The sequence below is a fragment of the Lynx canadensis genome, chromosome F1 (assembly GCF_007474595.2).
Source record: "Lynx canadensis isolate LIC74 chromosome F1, mLynCan4.pri.v2, whole genome shotgun sequence".
NCBI classification, from domain to species: Eukaryota; Metazoa; Chordata; class Mammalia; order Carnivora; family Felidae; genus Lynx; species Lynx canadensis.
This window is the reverse complement of record NC_044319.2, coordinates 43,661,942-43,681,004: the sequence shown is the minus strand read 5'-3', so window position 1 is coordinate 43,681,004 and position 19,063 is coordinate 43,661,942. Positions and strand designations below refer to the sequence as shown.

Here is a 19,063-nt window from a genome sequence, read left to right as displayed (position 1 = left end):
CAGCTAGCCAAGGTGCCCTATATAGAGAAAACAAAAGCATTGCCGAAGTGATCAGAAATATGGAGCCTGTTATCTCAATTTTGCCCATGAGACACCTCACATTACTGCACCATGTTAATTGTCTACTGAAATAGATCATATCTTCCAGTGGACATTTAAAAACATGCCTCCCAGGCGCCAGTCTATCCCTGATGATATTTTTGCAACATAATTACAGGCAACAACACCAACCCTGAGAGCTGCCAGCTGCCAGTCTCCTGGAATCCTCTCTCCTTCAGCTAAAATCCAGAAACTGAATATTGTACAATAGAGTGCTGTTTACTGTACTCTACTGTATCTTATTACATTATCTAGACATAAAATCTTTCAGTGTGGCTCCCAAGAAAATGACTGGCTTGGAAATTTAAAACAAACAAGCAAACAAACAAAAAAAGCTAGAAAGAAAACAGAAATTGCAGAAAAGCGAGAACAGTTTGGCCAGCCAGCAAAGATTTTTTAAACATAATTTGAAAGACTTTATGGGAATATTCATGTTTAGTTAAGTGTGGGTGACTAAGACTGCCTAGCTATCGGTGTTTTTTTTAAGTTAAAATAATCCCAAATAAGTTTAAATGTTATGTCATATTCAGTGCATGGCAAAAGTTCCTTATTTTGAACATTATAGAAATTATTTTCTCTTAGCTCCTATCAAAGAAATGAACAAATAGAGAACATTGCTTTAAGGGCGCTCCAGATTGTGGTCAGCCTGGGACAACCCCATGTTTTTCTGTCCTTGACTCCCAAAGACTGTCACATGTGTGAGTTTCAAGTACATTACCTAAGTTGTTGAGGACCTCACAAACAATTCAGAAATGGAGCGTTTGATTTTTAGGAGTTAGAAATTTGTGGACACTAAAGCTTCAAGAGAATAAATGATCTGTCAAATATGAAATATTTACTAAGATCTCTGGATTGCCAGGCCAAGATCCAAACCGTCCTTCTGCACAAGTTCAGGAAGGTTGGGGTGGAGGAATGTCGCCAATGCCCGAGGTACTCTTGGGGCAACCACTCCCAAGCTGGGGGTGCAGTTCAGCTCCTTCTCCCTGGTAACTCCCATGCTGTGGAGAACAGAACAATGCATCGTGGGCCCAACCCATGCTTCTACATTCCGTGTGTCTTGCTTTGCTGAGAATCTGGGTTATCTCCTTCCTGTATCGGGGTCAAAGATGGCAGTGAGAATCCGCTGGGATGCCCCAGGGCATCGCTGGAATTCTCCTGCTCTAACCCTGCATGATGCTAGCCTGCTTTCTCCAATCAAGGCAGAATCTTATTCTTTGACCTCAATAAGTAAGAATCCGGATGTCCACTTTCAGAATGAGGAAACCTAGAAAACACACGAAGGATGCTATAGGCTTCTTCTGGGACGTCTCCCTAGTCTCCTCATGTAGCTTAATTGTCCAAGTGACAACAGTTAAGCACAAGCTTTAGAGGTAGGCAGAAATCTGAATCCTACCTCTTTCAGCTTCTGGGCATAACTAGCTGCTTCTGATCCCCCAGTTGTCCCATTGGTAGAACAGGACAATAATGCTTTCTCTGTGGGGCTGCTGGGCACACAGAAGATCCAATAAATAGAAGCTTTTATTATTATTTTATAATGTTGACTGAATTGGTGGTATAGCAAAATGAGAAGAGAAAAACTGAGAATACAGAGTTTGGGATGAGAGGAAGTAGCTAGTAAATCAAGAAGCTGACAGACCCAGACCCTAGACATTACTCCTTGGTGACAGGGTACAGCGCAAGTTGGACCAAGCTGTGCAGGGAAGAGGACTGGCTGGCTTCACAGACAGGTCTCCTTTGGATGAACACACCATGACCCTGAGCCCGGCTTCATCCTCAGAGGCTCAGAAACCCAATCCCACCCGGAAATCATGTCAGGGAGGCTGACTTGGACCCACCAACTCACGGAGCCCTGTGCATCAGACCAAAGACCAAACCCGGGAAGGCCGATGATTGGAAGGGACCCAGAGAGTTCCGAATCCTAACAGAGAAGTTAGTTTTGTAACTTGAAGATATAATGGCACCAGGTCTCGTCAGTCAGCTGCATGAGTCTCCGCAATAGGGACATCTGACTGGCGGCCAAATACTCCCTTAAGACTCTGGTCTCCACCAAAGCCCAAAGAGGTGTGGCCACTATTCTCTCAGTGTCTCCTCTCTCTGCCTCTCAGGTTGACCATCTTCCCTTCACATCAATGCCTTCCTTCTTTAGATATACGTCTACCTTCAGTCAATCTCCTGCCCGGGGACTTCTCATTAACGTTCATTTTATTTTATTTTAACCAGGCTCCACACCCAGCCTGGAGCCCAGTGTGGGGCTTGAACTCATGACCCTGAGCTCAAGACCTGAGCTGGAATCAAGAGTCAGACGCTTAACCGACTGAGCCACCCAGGCACTCCATCATCAATGTTCATTTTAGAGTTTAATTCTGAGAGGGCTAGGGAGACCGTGGTATTTCCAAGTCTCGGTGGAGAGGCAGTAACTAAGGTCGGTGAGTAACTAAGGTGAGTAACCAAGTCGGTGAGTAACTAAGGATGGCCTACAGGCACAGTAATCTCTGCCTTCCTCACCTCTTGCAGAGTTAGAAGGACAGAGAAAATTAGAACAGAAACATCTGCATTGGAAGGAAACACCTTCATTTTACAGATGTGACTTCCTCAGAGCCACACAGACAGTTGGGACCACACGCTCAGTTCTTTAAACCAAAATTTCCCCTCTAGCTTCTGCCCTTTTTCTATCTTCTTTCCTTGGTCCTTATTTGGGGTGGAAGGGAGGGTATCCTTCCAAGGAGGGGAATGTGGCAACAAAACCGTAAAAACCAGAGTTTGATGTTTTCCCTACATATTCCCAGGCGCAAAGTTAACCCCAGACTCGGGGCACAAGCCCACGGAGGAGCGAGCGGCATGTGGCTCTGTGAGCCTGCCAGCCTCTCTCTAGAGGGTTTCCTAGGGCACCTTGCTGTGCAGCCTTCCAGCTGAATGCTCAGCTAGGTCACGGGCATCTCACCAAGCTGCTTCCTGTGCCCAAAGCAATCACCAAAAAGTTACGATCATTTAAACGAGCATGGAGTCTGGGGCTCAGGGACAGCTCACCCTGCCCTGGGTCCGTCCCTCTCCTCCCTCCGTGCTGCTGGGCCACTTGCCATGTCACTTCTGTCTCCGTTTCATGTCACAATGCATTTTTCCTGTCTGTCCTGGCACAGTGGTGGAGGCTCGGGAGACCACACAAACCCTTTTTCTCTTCTATTTGAAGTCAAGCTCCCGAGTCCTTCGGTGATTGCCTGGTGCTGGGTCACTTCTTTAATAAGTACTTACTGAATTCATACGGAAGGCATCACCAGCAGGCACCTGAAATTAGTGCCGTAAGATAATGTATGCCACATCCTCCATGTAGGGCTCTTGCCAAGAAACGTTTTTTCCAGAATCTAACCTTGAAAAAACAGACAGTCCAGATTGTGGGACTGTCTACGAGAGAATGGCCTGGACTCTTTAAAAAGAAAGTAAGAAAAAAAAACTAAAAAAATAAAATAAACAGCAAGCCAATGTTATGAAAAGCAAAAAACAGGCAGGGGATTGTTACAGACTGATGCTGTCTCATAGAACTATCTGTGACAGTGGAAATAATCACGTCTGGGCTGTTCACGACTCACATATGGCAACTGAACACCTTGAAATGTGGCCCGTGTGACTGATGAGCTGATTTTTAAATGTATTTAATTTTAATTAATTTAGATGTAAATAACCACACATGGCTACTGGCTCCTGTATTGGACACAGCACAGCTCTACATTAAAAAGACATACGGGGCGCCCGGCGGGCTCAGTCAGTAGAGTGTGTGACTCATGATCTCAGGATTGTGAGTTCAAGCCCCACACTGGGTGTAGCGATTACTTAAAAATAAAATCTTTAGGGTGTCTGGGGGGCTCAGTCCATTAAGCGTCCGACTCTTGATTTCAGCTCAGGTCACGATCTCACGGTTCGTGAGATCAAGCCCAGAGTTGGGCTCTGTGCTGACAGCGTGGATCCTGCTTGGGATTCTCTCTCTCTTTCTCTCTCTCTCTCTCTCTCTCTCTCTCTCTCTCTCTCTCTCAAAATAAATAAACTTAAACAAATTTTTTTTTTAGATAAAATCTTTAGGGGAAAAAAATGACGAAAGAAATAAAACAACCAAACGCAACGCATGAACTTTGTATTCTAGATCAGAGGCAGGGAGAAAATGAGGAAAAAAAATATTTCAAGGCTATAGACAGGTATAAATATACACTGTGTACGATATTCATGAACTAAGGTGAATTTTCTTGGGTGTGATAATGGTATTTTGGTTTTGTAAGTAAACTTCATCATCAGAAGCTGTGTGCTGAACTATTTAGGGATGAAATGTGCATTACTTTCAAATGGTTCAGTACACACACAAAGAGACAAAGCAGATGTGGCAAACTGTTAGAAATTGAAATCCAACTGAAGGACATACTGGTATGCATTGTACTCTTCTTTGAGCTTTTCTATGGGTTTGAACATTTTCAAAATAAAAAGTGAGAAATAAAAAGGAGAAAGGCAGACAGTTATAGGAAGTGTGATAGTAACAAACCAAGGCTGGCCACTTTCCCTAGCTTCCAACAAACTTGTGTTCCAAACACGTATATGCAAATCAGTCATCAGGCCCCCTGAATGTGCTTTCCCTCCTTCTCTGCCTCTCTGGAAATCTGCAACTTACTGTCAAAGAATTCCCCGGGGGCACCTGGGTGGCTCAGGTGGTTAAGCATCCAACTCTTGATTTCAACTCAGGTCATGATCTCATGGGTTTGTGGGATCGAGCCCCTGCATTGGGTGCTGACAATACAGAGCCTGCCTGGGATTCTCTCCCTTTCTCTCTGCTCTTCTGCTCCTTCCCTGCTCATGCTTACTTGCTCTCTCTCTCTCTCTCTCTCTCTCTCAAAATAAATAAACATTAAAAAAAAATTAAAAGAAGAAGAAGGAGAAGAAGAAGATGATGATGATGAAATACACCCCCCCCCCCAACAAAGGAACTGTCATCCTTCGATAGAAACTCTATGACTTGGCAGGGACACCAGGAACTTGCTAATCTACCCTCTTAAATCTTTGCTCCTCACTTTTTTTTTTTTAAGTTTATTGATTTATTTTGAGAGAGAGAGAGAGAGAGAGAGAGTAAGGAGGGGAGGGGCAGAGAGAGAGGGAGAGAGAGAATCCCAGGCAGGCTCTGCACTGTCATCGCAGAGCCCAATGAGGGGTTCCATCCCACAAAACGTGAGATCATGACCTGAGCTGACATCGAGAGTCTGACACCTAACCTACTGAGCCACCCAGGTGCCCTGCTCCTCATATTTCTGATTTGGGAAACTTCAAGAAGCTCCTCTACCAGACAGCAGGGACCAAAGCCAAAATTTTGTATTTGAAGTCCTTGTTTACTTTGCAACATGCTGATTGCTTTTTTATAAGTTAAATAATCGTAAATTGGTCGCATGCTTAAGTGACCACAAGTCAAGCAGCTTGTAGATGCTAAGGTGATGAATAAGGGCTGCAGAAATAAATGAAATGTTCATAAATGAGTTGACACTGAAGTCAGGCCTTAACAGCATTTCTCAAAATGGAATCTAGTCTAGGAGTCACCCTAGTACTAGGACACAAAGACAGATACCCTTGGATCAGAATGTCCACATTTAACAAGTGCCCCAGGTGACTCTTATACACACAAAAGTTTGGGACTTTTGGAACTTGAAGCATGGGAAGAGTTAGGTATGTCAATACTGAGAGTATTCTGATAGGTAAGGCACCAGGCAAAAGTGCAAGGTCAAAAATGAAATTGGGCTTTTAAAGAGTGTAAGGAACCTGACTTTGTCAAAGGGGAAATTCTCCTTTGAGATCAAGTTAGGGAGGGTGAGTCCAGTGCATAGGTTATGGATACTGGGGTGCCTGGGTGGCTCAGTCAGTTAAGCGTCTGATTTCAGTTCAGGTCACGATCTCCTGGTTCGTGGGTTTGAGCCCTCCTACCCCACCCTGTTGGGCTCTCTGCTGTTAGCTTGGAGCCCTCTTCGGATCCTCTGTCTCCCTCTCTCTCTCCCCCTCCCCTGCTTGGACTCTCTGTCTCTCTCAAAAATAAATAAACGTTAAAAAAAAATAAAACTGCGGGTGCCTGGGTGGCTTAGTCAGTTAAGTGTCTGACTTCAGCTCAGGTCATGATCTCACCGTTTGTGAGTTCAAGCCCTGTGACGGGCACTGTGCTGAGAGCTCAGAGCCTGGAGCCTGTTTCAGATTCTGTCTCTGTCGCTCTCTGCCCCTCCCCCGCTCACTCCCTGTCTATGTCTCTCTCTCTCTCTCTCTCTCTCTCAAAAATAAATAAACATTTTTAAAATAACTGAAAAGAATTAAAAAAAAAAAAGGTTTTGGATACCATCTCAGGGAGGTTGGCCGGTCTTTGGATAGTTGGTTGACAGTGGAGGGAACAATGATGTTTTAGGGAAATCATCCCGGACAATGTGTAAGATGAATTGAGATAAAAGAAACTCGAATCAGGGAGACCAAAAAACAGGTTATTGGAGATGACCCAGGTGTGAGATAAGGATAGCCTGAACCAGGAAAAGAGCACTGAATAGGAAGCAGAAAGGGTGGGTGGAGTAATGTTTTTGAAAGAAGAATCAGATGATGTGGTGACTGACTTTTTTAAAAGGAGTCTGTAAAGTGATGTGTGTAAAAGGAAGTGTTCATAATGCTCAAAGTCTGCAATAGCAAAAGAACAAAAAACTAATGTGTGATTAAAAGATTGGCTGAGGATTTGAGTAGACATTTCTCCAAAGAAGACATACAGATAGTGAACAGGTACATGAAAGAATGTTCAGTGTCACTCATCATCAGGGAAATACAAAACCACAATGAGATATCACTTCACACCTGGCAAGATGGCTATTATAAAAAAAAAAAAAAAAAGACAAATGTTGGCAAAGATGGGGAGAAATTGGAACCCTTGCACACTGTTGGTGGGAATGCGAATGCTGCACCCATTATGGAAAACAGTATGAAAGCTCCTCAAAAAGTTAAAAATAGAACCATCATATGATCCAGAAATCCCACTTCTGGGTATTTATGCAAAAGAATTGAAATCAGTATATCAAAGAGATATTAGCATTACCATGTTCATTACAATGCTATTCACAATAACCAAGATATGGAAGCAACCTAAATGTCCTTCGATAGATGAATAGATAAAGAAAAGTGGCACATGCATACAGTGGAATATTATTCAGCCTTTTTGAAAAAGGAACCTCTGCAAGTAAGCAACAATATGAATGAAGCTTAAGGACATTATGTGGAGTGAAATAACCAAGTCAGAGAAAGACGACCACTGCATGATCTCGTTTATATGAGATATCTAAAATAGTCAAAATTAGGGGTGCCTGGGTGGCTCAGTAGCTTAAGCATCCAACTCTTGGTTTTGGCTCAGGTCATGATCTCAGGGTTTGTGAGTTTGAGCCCCGCATCAGGCTCTGCGCTGACAGTGTGGAGCCTGCTTGGGATTCTCTCTCTCCCTCTCTGCCCCTTCCCCCACTTGCTCCCTCTCTCTCAAATAAGTAAATATTTAAAAATTAATAATAAAATAAAATAGACAAATTTATAGAATCAAAGAGTGGAATAGCTGTTGCCAAAAAATGGGGGGGAGGGGGCAAATGAGAGTTTCTGATCAATGGGCTTAAGTTTCAGTTAAGCAAGAGGAGTAAATTCTACAGATCTAATGTACGACACTGTACCTCTGTTGCACACTTAAACATTTGTATTTTTTTGTATCTCATAACACATTTAAAAATGTGTTAAGAGTAGATCTGATGTTAAGTATTCCTACCACAGAAAAATAAAATTTTTTAAATGCTCAGGGTCACCTGGGTGGGTCAGTCAGTTAAGCATCCAACTTTGGCTAAGGTCATGATCACAAGGTTCATGAGTTCAAGCCTGCATTGAGCTCACTGCTGTCAGGACAGAGCCCATTTCAGATCTTCTGTTCCCCTCTTTCTCTGCCCCTCCCACACTCGTGCTTACTCTTTCTTTCAAAGATAAACGTTTTAAAAAGTTTTTTTTAATTTTTGTTTTATTTTATTTTTGAAAGAGAGAGAGAGAGAGAGACAGAGTGTGAGTGGGGGAGAGGCAGAGAGAGAGGGAGACACAGTATGTGAAGCAGGCTCCAGGCTCTGAGCTGTCAGCACAAAGCCCGACTGAGGGCTTGATCTCACGAACCGTGAGATGATGACCTGAGCCAAAGTCAGAAGCTTAACCGACTGATCCACCAGGCGGGCCTAAAAAAGTTTTGTTTTTAGTGCTCGAGGTCTGAAACCTGAGTGGAGCAAAGAAACAATGAGACCAGTGACAAAAATGGGGACCCTGAGGAAAGGAGCCATTTCTGTGGTGATGTACTAAGAGGGAGGCTGTGAAACCACATCCAAGTGGAGGCACCTTTAAGTACCAGTTGAATATAATTGATTGGAGATAAAAATATAAATGAAGTCAAGACTGAGAGATATTTGAAGCCAAGAGCAATTCATGAATTGTGTTTAATGAATGATCAGCTCAAGGACCAAGAATCAAGCCTTAGAAAAATAGCCCCTTTTGGGAGTGATGGGGTGGAAAGAAACCATAAAAGAAAAAGGTAATGGTCAGAGAGACAAGAGGACCAACCACAAAGCCAAAGAGTTGTCAAAGGGTCGTCAGCTATGTCAAAGCCAATGGGAACTGAGAAGAGACCCTTGGAAAGGGCTCTCAGATGAGCAGCTAGCCTGACCTCCCATACCTGGGTAGCAAACTTTTTTTTTTAAGTTTATTTATTTTTGAAAGAGAGAGACAGACAGACAGAATATAAGCAGGGGAGGGGCAGAGATAGAGGGAGACAGAATCTGAAGCAGGCTTCAGGCTCCAGGCTCTAGGCTCCAGGCTCCAAGCCCGATGTGGGGCTCAAATTCAGGAACTGTGAGATCATGACCTGAGCTGAAGTTGGACTCAACCAACTGAGCCACCCAGGCGCCCCCTGGGTAACAAACATTTGGGGCTAAATACCTCATGAATCATGCCGATGTTCTGTCCTCAAGGGTCATAAGAGATAGCCTGTCTATCAAGAGGCTGCTTTGGATTCTGTGTCACCAGGTCTCTCTGCCCCTCCCCCACTCATGCTGTGTCTTTCTGTCTCTAAAAATAAATAAACGTTAAAAAAAATTTTTTTTTAAAGAGACCTGCGCACAGCTGTGTTTCCCAGGGCTTGCTGTTTTCTCTTCTGTTTCTGGCAAAAGCCCAGAAAAATAGAGCTATTTTGCTTGCCATGAATCTCAGGTCCCTTTAACTCTTTAACTAAAGGTGGGGTAGGTCATGAAAGCTATAGGCCAAAATTTTTAAATCACGGGCAAAAGTGTAGTTTAATGATTATTTATGAGCAACGGCAGCAGCAAATGGAGGAGGACTCCCAGTGGACTCCAGTTAGCTGCCAGTTCAAACGATAAGATTGGGAATTGTGAAGTGAGAATAAGGAACTGTCTCTTCGTTTTCTACCTTTACTGTTGTGGCCAGTTATCAAATAATAATAATAACTGACATTTAATGGCATAAGTTTTTCTAAGGGTCAGTCTCTTGATCAAATGTCCCCGAACTTGACTTATCCTAGCCACATGGCAAATGAAAGAGCTAGCCTTCATGTTCCTAAGATACTGGAGATTTGTGTGATCAAAGAAACAGCAAATGGACTTCGCTGGGAGCATGAGGGATGAGGCTGGAACTTCTATTAGTTGAATCATTTATGGAATCTATGGAACAATTTTTAACCTTTGTTCCATAAAACCTTTAAAGATAATGGGAAATCTGGGGACGGAATGAGGCAGGTGAGATCGTGTGGAATAAATCGCCTCTGAAGGATCTTTTCCATTCCAGGCTTACTATAAAGATCCCAAACCACCGAAGAGGTTTGAAAGCCTTGAAACTTTGTGCAGCGTTTCAAAAAACAAAACAAAAAAAAGTGCATAAACTACCTTTCCCAGGAGGCCTCGCGGGGCACTCTCCGCTCTCCTCTAGTTTCTCTTCGCCTCGAGGTAAGCTGGGGAATGTAGTGCCCCAAGCCGCCCTGCACGTGACGCGTGCGGAGGAAGACAAGGGGCCCCGCGCCGCCCTAGGCGGTCCAGGGTCCCCGGAGTCTAAGTGTGAGCAGCTCCTTGCCCGGAATTTGGTTTGTGCAGGGCGGGGAGGGCCCCCGTCGTCTGGCCCCATCCGTGTAAGCGCTGGCCCGGGTTCGCCCGCTGGTGCTGCTCCGGGGAAGTCCCCGTGGGCGAGGCACCGCTGGGTCACGTCCAGTTTCTGGGCAGCCCGGTGCGGGGGGGTCGGGGGGTGGGGAAGGTGCGAACAGCTCGGGGGCTCGGAACTCGCGCCCTGCGCCCCACCCAGGCTGCGGCCGCACGGGGAGGAAGCGCGTCTAGGTTGAGTGCAAAGTTTCCCTTTTTGCTTTCTCGTCAGAGCCGCTCCAGCGGGCGGTCTTCGGTTTGAGGGGGTCCGGAACCGAAGGAGTTAAAACAAGCGACTCCCCCCCACCCCACTGGCCGCCTCCCTCACCAGTCCAGCCCGCCAGCCATGGGCGGACGCGATCACCTGTTCAAAGTGCTGGTGGTGGGGGACGCCGCGGTGGGCAAGACGTCCCTGGTGCAGCGATACTCCCAGGACAGCTTCAACAAACATTACAAGTCCACGGTGGGAGGTGAGATGTCGCCGCGGGGGCGGGACGGACCCCTGCGGGTGGGGAGCCCGGGGCTTCGAGCCCTCAAGGCCCTTGCTCCGTCAGGAAGTAGGTGTCTGGGATCTTGGAGCGAGTAACTGCCCGGTGTTTGATTTGCACGTTTCTCTTGGGTTTCCCCAGTGAGGTTCACCCAGCCTGAGCTGACTGCCGGGGAAGAGATTGGGCGAAGGTGTGAAGAGGAGGAATGGGGAAGGGTGGATGAGAAAATGCGCAATTGTGGCGTTCCCCCCCCCCCCCCCCCGGGAACTGTGAACTCGGGTCTCCTGCAACCTTCCAGGCGGTCATGGGCAAATTCGTGTCATCAGCAGAGGCCGCTGGGACCCTCACCCCCACCCCTCCTACCTGGGAGGCCCGGTTGGGTGCCGGCTGGGGCTCTTGGCCTGCCTCTCACAGGAGTTCCAGGCAGCTGATGAAGGAACAGAAAGGTGTTTAATCTGGCCTTAAAGGATGCTAGTGTGTGTGTGTGTGTGTGTGTGTGTGTGTGTGTGTGTGATTAATAATTTTTAAAAATTTATTTATTTTGAGAGAGACAGAGCAGGGTAGGCGCAGAGAGAGAGGGAGAGAGAGAATCCCAAGCGGGCTCCCTCTGTCAGCGCAGAGCCCCACGTGGGGCTCCTTCGGAGATCTGCTAGATCATGACCTGAGCTGAGATCAAGAGTTGGATGCTTAACCTTAAGGCTGAGCCACCCAGGCGCCCCTAGAATCCCAGCTTTGTTTGGGGGTGCCTACCTGGGAGGGCCCCTGGCCCCCACAATCTGATGCTTATCCAGGCTGGTAAGCTGTGTGTATTTTTGTCCATGGATTGCTTAAATAAAGGCAACCTAGAAATTCTTTAGGAAATCTGAAATATATGGATTATCTGGCCTATCTTTCCACCCCTTTTTCTCTCAAACTGGGGAGGTGAAAAAAGAAGGGAACACAAAGGAGTTCATTCATTTGTTTCTAGGGACAGGCTTTGGACTCAACTTTTTTTTTCCCCTCAGAGGTAGAAATGCCTTTGTGTTAGGTAGAAGGTGTTTAGCTGGGAACAGCTGGTGAAGGGGGAGAGTAACACAACATTTATTCATTTATCTACATTAAGAGAACTCTTTTTTTTTTTAAGGAAAAACCCTGCACTAATGTAAATACTGAAGATGGGTACTGGTGTCCATTATGGAATTTAAAAAAATTAACAAGCATTAACACTACCATTAAAACATCCTCCTTGAGAACATCCAGCAAAATTTAGGGTTTATAAATTTTTTTTAATGTTCATCTATTTTTGACAGAGAGAGTGCGAGTGGGGGAGGGACAGAGAGAGACAGAGAGAGACAGACAGACAGACAGAATCCAAAGCAGGCTCCAGGCTCTGAGCTGTCAGCACAGAGCCCGAGGCAGGACTCGAATTCATGACCTGAGCTGAAGTCAGACATTAACTGACTGAGCCACCCAGGCGCCCCGAAATTTAGGGTTTAAAGTTTCAAAAACTATTTCCTGACCATTTTGCCCCCTACCTCCTAAATAATATGAGGTCCCCTATTTCATGGATTTGGTTAAAAATACAGGGATGCCTGGGTAGCCCACTCGGTTAAGCGTTCCACTCCTTCTCAGATCAGGTCGTGATCTCACCTACACTGATGGTGTAGAGCCTGCTTGGCATTCTGTCTCTCCTCTCTGCCCCTCCCCAACTTGTGAGCTCCTGCACCTGCGCTCTCTCTCCCTCTCTCAAAATCAATAAATAAAAATAAAACTTAAAAAAAAATATTTCGCTAATGAGTTTTTAGCAATTGCTCTGGTTTTCCTTTAGTAAAGAATAATTGGCTCCGGCTATATTTTTTTTTTTTCAGTAATTATTCTAAATTTCCCCTGGCTTTCATTTCTGTCACAGATGCGGGAAAATGTATCTCCAAATCTGGGAAATTATTCATTTTCTCTCCTTATCAAAAGGCTTTGGCCCCCTGGCAGACTCTTTCAGGCTTAGCTCCTGGAGTCTCAGCATCTACAGACTCCAGCACTGCTCTTAAAGCATCATCCATGCGGGGTCTTTCTTCTTCCTGGGAATCCTCTGGGACCCCTGCACTTTAGCCCATTCCTGCCCCAAATTCCTAGGGCCTTATGGAGGGTATAGAATCCACCCCCCGGGTGTGTTCTCCTCGTAATGCAATCGGATTAGAAACCAACAGTGAAATTGAATGTGGAAGATGCAAAAGCTACCCACACTTACCTCATTTCCCCCTTTTGCCCGATCATCCCTAAGGAAACCCCCTAGACCTCCCAGAAACTGTGTAGCTTGAGATCAGGAATGGTTTTCACAATTGCTCCCACCCTCCTGTCCCCCAGCCTGAGAGATGTAGTAACAAATCGATGAGTTTGTTGAGAGAATAAAAGCCGAAGACCCCTTCAGAGAGTGGTTATGAATTGTCTGTGCCAGGCTCACCTGGCTGTCTCCGTCAGAAGAGCATGTGACTCTTGATCTTGGGGTTGTGAGTTCAAGCCCCATGTTGGGGGTAGAGTTTACTTAAAAAGATAATAATAGGGGTGCCTGGGTGGCTGAGTCGGTTAAGCATCTGACTTCATTCAGCTCGGGTCATGATCTCACAGTTAATGGGCTCGAGCCCCTCATCGGGCTCTGTGCTGACAGCTCAGGGCCTGGAGCCTGCTTCGGATTCTGTGTCTCCCTCTCTCTCTGCCCCTCCCGCGCACTCTCTCTCTTTCTCTCTCTCAAAAAAAATAAAAATAAAAAATAAAAAGAATAAACACTTAAAAAAATTTTTTTAAATAATAATAAATGTTAAAAAAAAAAAAGAATTGTCTGTTCCACAGGTGTGGTGGACTCATCTCAGCCCACTGAGAGCTGAAAAGTAAATAGAAAGGATTAGAGTTGGGTGTCTCTAGTTGAAACTGCACATTTGATCCGGGTTTGTTCATGGATTTTTTAAAGGTAAATCTTACTCGATTCTACGTGTATTTTCAGTGGATTTTGCTCTGAAGGTTCTCCAGTGGTCTGACTCAGAGGTGGTGCGGCTCCAGCTGTGGGATATTGCAGGTAGGCTGCAAAGATGCATTAGGAACAAAGGAAGAAATTTTGGTTGAATCAGCAAGCCCTCAGAAAAAGTGGGGTAGCAATCCCAGAAGGGCTTTTCTGGAGCCAGAATGACTGGGTCGTTCAGAGGGTACATAAGATGAGTCGCTGTAGATGTTTTCTGTAGGTGTTTTGCCCTGGATAAACGTAGGGCCTTTTCTCTGTGGGCGGAGCAGCTGGCAGGGTGGTGGATTGTCCAGACCATAGGTGGGCGCTCTCACAGCAGGCGGAGGGTGCTTTTCCCAGCGTTTCAGCTGACCTTGGTGAGAAACCAGATCCCCAGAAAATAGAGACAATAATAATAACAGCTGACTTTTACTGTATACCAAGCACTTTCCTCAGCATTTTAGATTCAATGACTCGTTAATCCTCATAGCAACCCTGTGATCAAAGCTACTGCTTTTATCCCCGCTCTGCAGATGAGAAATCTGAAGCGCTGAAAGCTTGACTTGGCCAAAGTCATGCAGATAGTAAATGACAGAGCGGGGATTTGGACTTGGGCGGTCTGGGTACAGAATCTGGACTCGGCCACAGTGCCTACTGCCCTGTCCCCCCACCGTGAAGACACGAAGGGCAGGGTATTGGAGGGGGTTGAGACTAGCTGTTAGCATCACGTTTTCAACAGCTCCCTTCTTTCCTCCCAGGGCAGGAGCGCTTCACCTCCATGACACGACTATACTATCGGGATGCCTCCGCCTGTGTTATTATGTTTGATGTCACCAACGCCACAACCTTCACCAACAGCCAGAGATGGAAACAGGACTTGGACAGCAAGCTCACGCTGCCTAATGGAGAGCCCGTGCCCTGCCTGCTCTTGGCCAACAAAGTATGTGGTTAATCTAGGAAAATGGCCCCTGGCCTCTGTGGTCAGAGAGTAAGCATGTCTAAAATGCTCTCTGATTCCAGGCATCCATTTCCCCTTCTCAAGTTGGCAAAATCATCTCTACCTTTTTTCAAGGGATGCTGGGACTTTCTTTGGGGAGAATGTTGACTAGATTTTAGATGCTGGTGCTCTTAGCCATTGGTGGAAAGGTTTTAAATCCGCAACTATCTGAGCAGTGTTCCTACTCTCAGGAAGTTTATGGTGTTGCCTTTTATGTACTCTCTTCGCCAGTGTGATCTGTCCCCCTGGGCAGTGAGCCGAGACCAAGTTGACCGGTTCAGTAAAGAGAATGGTTTCACAGGTTGGACAGAAACATCGGTCAAGGAGAACAAAAATATTAACGAGGCCATGAGGTGAGTAGCTCATGTTGTTCTGGGGTTAGACCCACAGATTTACCTGTCTTCTGCCGCCGCTCCCTGCCTTGGACCCTCTTTCCTTGTTTCTGAACAAACAAGAACAGACTGAGCCGCTGGAATCCCAGCTTCGGAAGGTCAGGGATGCTGTCCTTTCTCCTGAGATAACTGGGGACAAAGGGGCATTTAAGGTTGTGGCTTTACCGAATGCCATCTGGTGATAAGGCAGACAGTTGTCTGCCATTCCTCCCTTTCCTCCACCCAGTTTATCAGGCTTACTTTTTATTTGTTTTTTAGAGTCCTCATTGAAAAGATGATGAGCAATTCCAGAGAAGATATGTCTTTGTCCACCCAAGGGGACTACATCAATCTGCAGACCAAGCCCTCCTCCAGCTGGGCGTGCTGCTAGTAGTTTTTGGCTTGTTTCCCTCCCACTGTCAGGAGGTCTCTTCATCCCTTTCCCTTGGTTGCCCACCCAGCAATCTCATGTGCATTTGAACTGTCTCCTGCCAGCTGTCCTGGAAGGACCATCATGACTAAGGAAAGCCTGGGACTCAAATGCATCTCTGCATCTCTCACAGGTGGGCTCCCACTCGCTGCTGGCTGCTGTGACTCAGTTGGCACCTTCTGTGTAAGAAAGCTCATCTTATCTCTCCATTTGGGATCCGGGATTTTGTGGGAAGCGTTGGAAATCGGCACCTGTGATCAGAATCCCCACCTGTTTTTCACGTTCATTTTCCCATTTGATGTATGTTGATATCTCAACCTGATAGGACTTCAGATTGCGAGGAAAACGAGAGCAAAGGGCATTTCCCAAATTCATCGTAGGTTATCGCTGTCAGATTCTTCCTGTCTTGGACTTTGAATTTGAACCTCTGATTCCAAGATGCACAGGAGTGCGGCTGGATATCCATGGGTTTGGGGCTACAGGAGGTAACGCAAAAGTCACTGTATTTTTGAAGCTTCTAAAGTCATAACTGGCTTTCTCTTACCTTGGCTTCAAGAATAGTCAAGCTTTTAAACTACTTATTGTGTGTGGTGAGAGCATTTCTTTCCCCCAAAGGAATCAATTGTCACGTTAGAGTTTTTCAGTATCTCGCTACCAGCGGGGTGGGAGCGGGGTTAGCAGGTATTCTGGGTTGGTGTCCTGACGTGTAACACTGCAAATGACATCAGTTGGCCGTGGTGCCCTGAAATAGGTCTGTTCCGCACAGCTCGGGGAGTCTGAATGGAAGAGGGAAAGGTTAATAGAACAAAATCCTGTGGGGCAACTTGCTTCTGAGCACTTTGGGTGCCTAGCACTTAACAGCCTTAAGAAACAAATTTTATGTACAGACCTTTGCCTGAGGGGACTGAGTAGATAGACAGAAAATCTTTAAGTAATTTAAGTGCTAAATCGGGTAGGGTTTTTAGTATCAAATCACTTCTAGACAGCTTAATTTGTTAAATTCTCACAGGATGGTGATTTATAACTTACCCAAAGTTATGAATATTCTTAATGAACTCAGGCCTAGAATTTTTTGAAAGACACTTATTTAGATAAGTAAGCATCCTAAGTAAGCAACTCCCAAATCTGACCAATCAGAACCACTTGGGAAGTTTGTTTAAAAAAACATTTTTTTTTAAATAAGGTGTTTATTTTATGTTTTAAGATTTCTCAAACCCACTGAATCAAAATTTCCTGGGGTGGAGCCTGGGAATTTGTTGTTTTTCAAAGCTACCCGGATAATTTGACTAGCCTGGTTTGGAAAGCATCACTGGGGAGTTTGGTAAAGATGTACAGACCCAGGCATTCCCTACATAAATGCCCCTGGGCTCCCCTGTGCTCTGTTAGCTCTCCAGGTGATTCTAATATACACCGGACTTTGGAAACTACTGTCTTAAGAGAATGATCAGAGGCCAAATATCAGAAAGAGAATGGGAGCCAGACTTTCAGTGGTTGGTTGGTTGGTTGGTTGGTTTTTAATACCAAGTATTATCACTTGTGCATAGTCTCTTAAGACCGTGAAGTTCTCTTTTGTATTACCCTTTTAAAATAATAGGTTTTTATTACAACGATTCTGAAGGTATTAGTGGAGTAACTAATTCCCTTTATGTGAAAAGAAAATTGATTATTATTTGCCGGTTTGAACCTCTGCAAAGTCACAAATAAAGGTGAAATAAGTCTTGTATTCATGGTAGTTATTCTCCTTTGAAGTGAGTTTGTTAAAGTGCCATTTTATACTGATGAATAATTCAAGAGTATTGTGGAAGTGGAGATTTTATTTTTTAAACACCTTTAAAAAACGTAGGTAAATGTTTATTCTGTCTATTAATTTACGGGTATCCATCGCCTAATACCAATTCAGTACTTGATGTAACATTCCAAATACTGCTTGGAAATGTGACCATTATAAAAAAAAAAAAAAAAAACAAACAAACAAAAAAAAAAAACATTGAATATGTTTTCTTTTCCCATGTGCTGACTCAAGAGTTACCTGCTTTTTCAAGCATTGCTCGAGGCTGGCCTGCCAGTCCTTCTGGATTTTTTTTTCTTAAGTGGTGAACATTAAAGGGCTGAAACTAATTAAAGAAGAAATTGAAATGTAACTAATTCCTCTGTATGTCCTATCCATAAAGAAAAGGGAAATCAATTAAGATTTTTTAAAAAGAGGGAAATGTTTACATGAATTAGAATTAGAATTATACTAAAAATAATTATATCCTGTCATTGGGATGCTACATGTTGGTACAATTGCTAGGAACATGGATATTGTTGTAGCCCTTCCTTAGAGAACTTTGCATATTTGAGACAAGATGCCCCTCCAACCACTCAGCTGGTTTTTGGACAGAACGAAAACATAAGCATGTCCTGTGGAGTGTTTTTAAGAGATCCAAGGAAGGGCTGAGAACAGAGCTGTGGACCTGTGACTGCCCTGGTTTTGGACTTTGAACAGAATAACTGAGTGACCAAACAAATAGAGAAAAAGAGATCACAGGTCAAGGAAGGCCCCTCCACAGTAAGTGACGGTTTGCCCTTTCATTACTACTAATGAGCCAGAATTACTCCCAAGATGATTTCCCCAATTCATTTGCCCTAGCTATTGCTAAGATATGTTTGGGGTCCTCATTTTTTCCTGTCATCTCCAGATTTAACTCTTCTTTGCGTCGTCTGTCTTCTGTCCTCAGAACTCTGTCCCATCTAACAGGAGGTCTTTCCTGTGTGTTGCTGTTCATTTGTAAACAATAGTCTGCTTTTGACATGATCTAAGGCTATGGTTGGAAGATGTAGAAATCTCCATGGTATTCTGTAAGATCCAGTGGCAGATTGCCCAAGGGAGTGAACCTCAGTGCCCTTTTTCCCTCTGCCATCTTGGTTCACTGTATAGGAAGAGGCTTCAGGTATGTAAGTGACTCATTTATTAAAGCCAAATAATCCCCAAGGCTGCAGGTAGGAATAAGTGGGAAACCACTAGAAAGTGATGTGTGTTGGAAAGTACTCCATGTATTTTTGATCCCGCTGTAAATACCTGAGACTCAACAATATGTCTATATATGGCCTCCGTTGGTGGAACAGCTCTGCTTTTTCTTTGACTTTCAAGCCTAATTTGAATTCTCTCAAATTTTGTCTGCAGAGTTTCAGTATATAACGGTGTGGTTCTGTATTAGCATTCCCCTGGAAAACACAACTAATAGGAGATATATGCATATGTAAAGGGATTTATTATAAGGAACTGACATGTGCAGCTATGGAGCCTGGCAAGTCCAACATATGCGGAGTTGACGTTCCAGTTCAAGTCCCAAGGCTGTTAGTTAGGCTGTAATAGCTGATGATATTCCTGCTTGAAAGCCATCAGACAGGAGAATTCTGTCTCGCTCAGCAGAGGGTCAACCTTATGTTGTATTTAGGCCCTCAACTGATTGGACAAGGCCCATCCACATTACGGAGGGTAAGATGCTTTACTCAGTCTACTGATTTCAGTGTT

General features: G+C 44.8%; 1 protein-coding gene across 7 annotated transcripts; it reads left to right on the top strand.

Annotated features, from left to right (window-relative positions):
* Positions 1–2,395: 2,395 nt before the first annotated feature.
* On the top strand, positions 2,396–17,269 carry RAB29 (RAB29, member RAS oncogene family). 7 transcript variants are annotated; one of them, XM_030302152.1, is made up of 7 exons: positions 2,396–2,538; positions 9,949–10,106; positions 10,525–10,762; positions 13,722–13,826; positions 14,507–14,688; positions 14,977–15,098; positions 15,396–17,269. In XM_030302152.1, exons 3-7 carry the CDS (start codon positions 10,639–10,641, stop codon positions 15,505–15,507), a joined length of 645 nt encoding a protein of 214 aa, XP_030158012.1. In that variant the 5' UTR covers positions 2,396–2,538; positions 9,949–10,106; positions 10,525–10,638; the 3' UTR covers positions 15,508–17,269. The 7 variants fall into 7 exon arrangements, with proteins under 7 accessions (XP_030158012.1, XP_030158011.1, XP_030158010.1 ...); XM_030302151.1 differs by lacking the exon at positions 2,396–2,538 and having other exon boundaries at positions 9,007–10,106; XM_030302150.1 differs by lacking the exons at positions 2,396–2,538; positions 9,949–10,106 and adding an exon at positions 10,128–10,240.
* The last annotated feature ends 1,794 nt before the right edge of the window (positions 17,270–19,063 follow it).

Excerpts from the sequence above, each read along its gene's own strand:
- RAB29 (XM_030302152.1), top strand. The coding sequence starts at position 10,639 with ATGGGCGGACGCGATCACCTGTTCAAAGTGCTGGTGGTGGGGGACGCC. Across the intron at positions 13,827-14,506 it reads CCAGCTGTGGGATATTGCAG|GGCAGGAGCGCTTCACCTCC; the intron begins GTAGGCTGCAAA and ends CTTTCCTCCCAG. Across the intron at positions 15,099-15,395 it reads AATATTAACGAGGCCATGAG|AGTCCTCATTGAAAAGATGA; the intron begins GTGAGTAGCTCA and ends TTTGTTTTTTAG.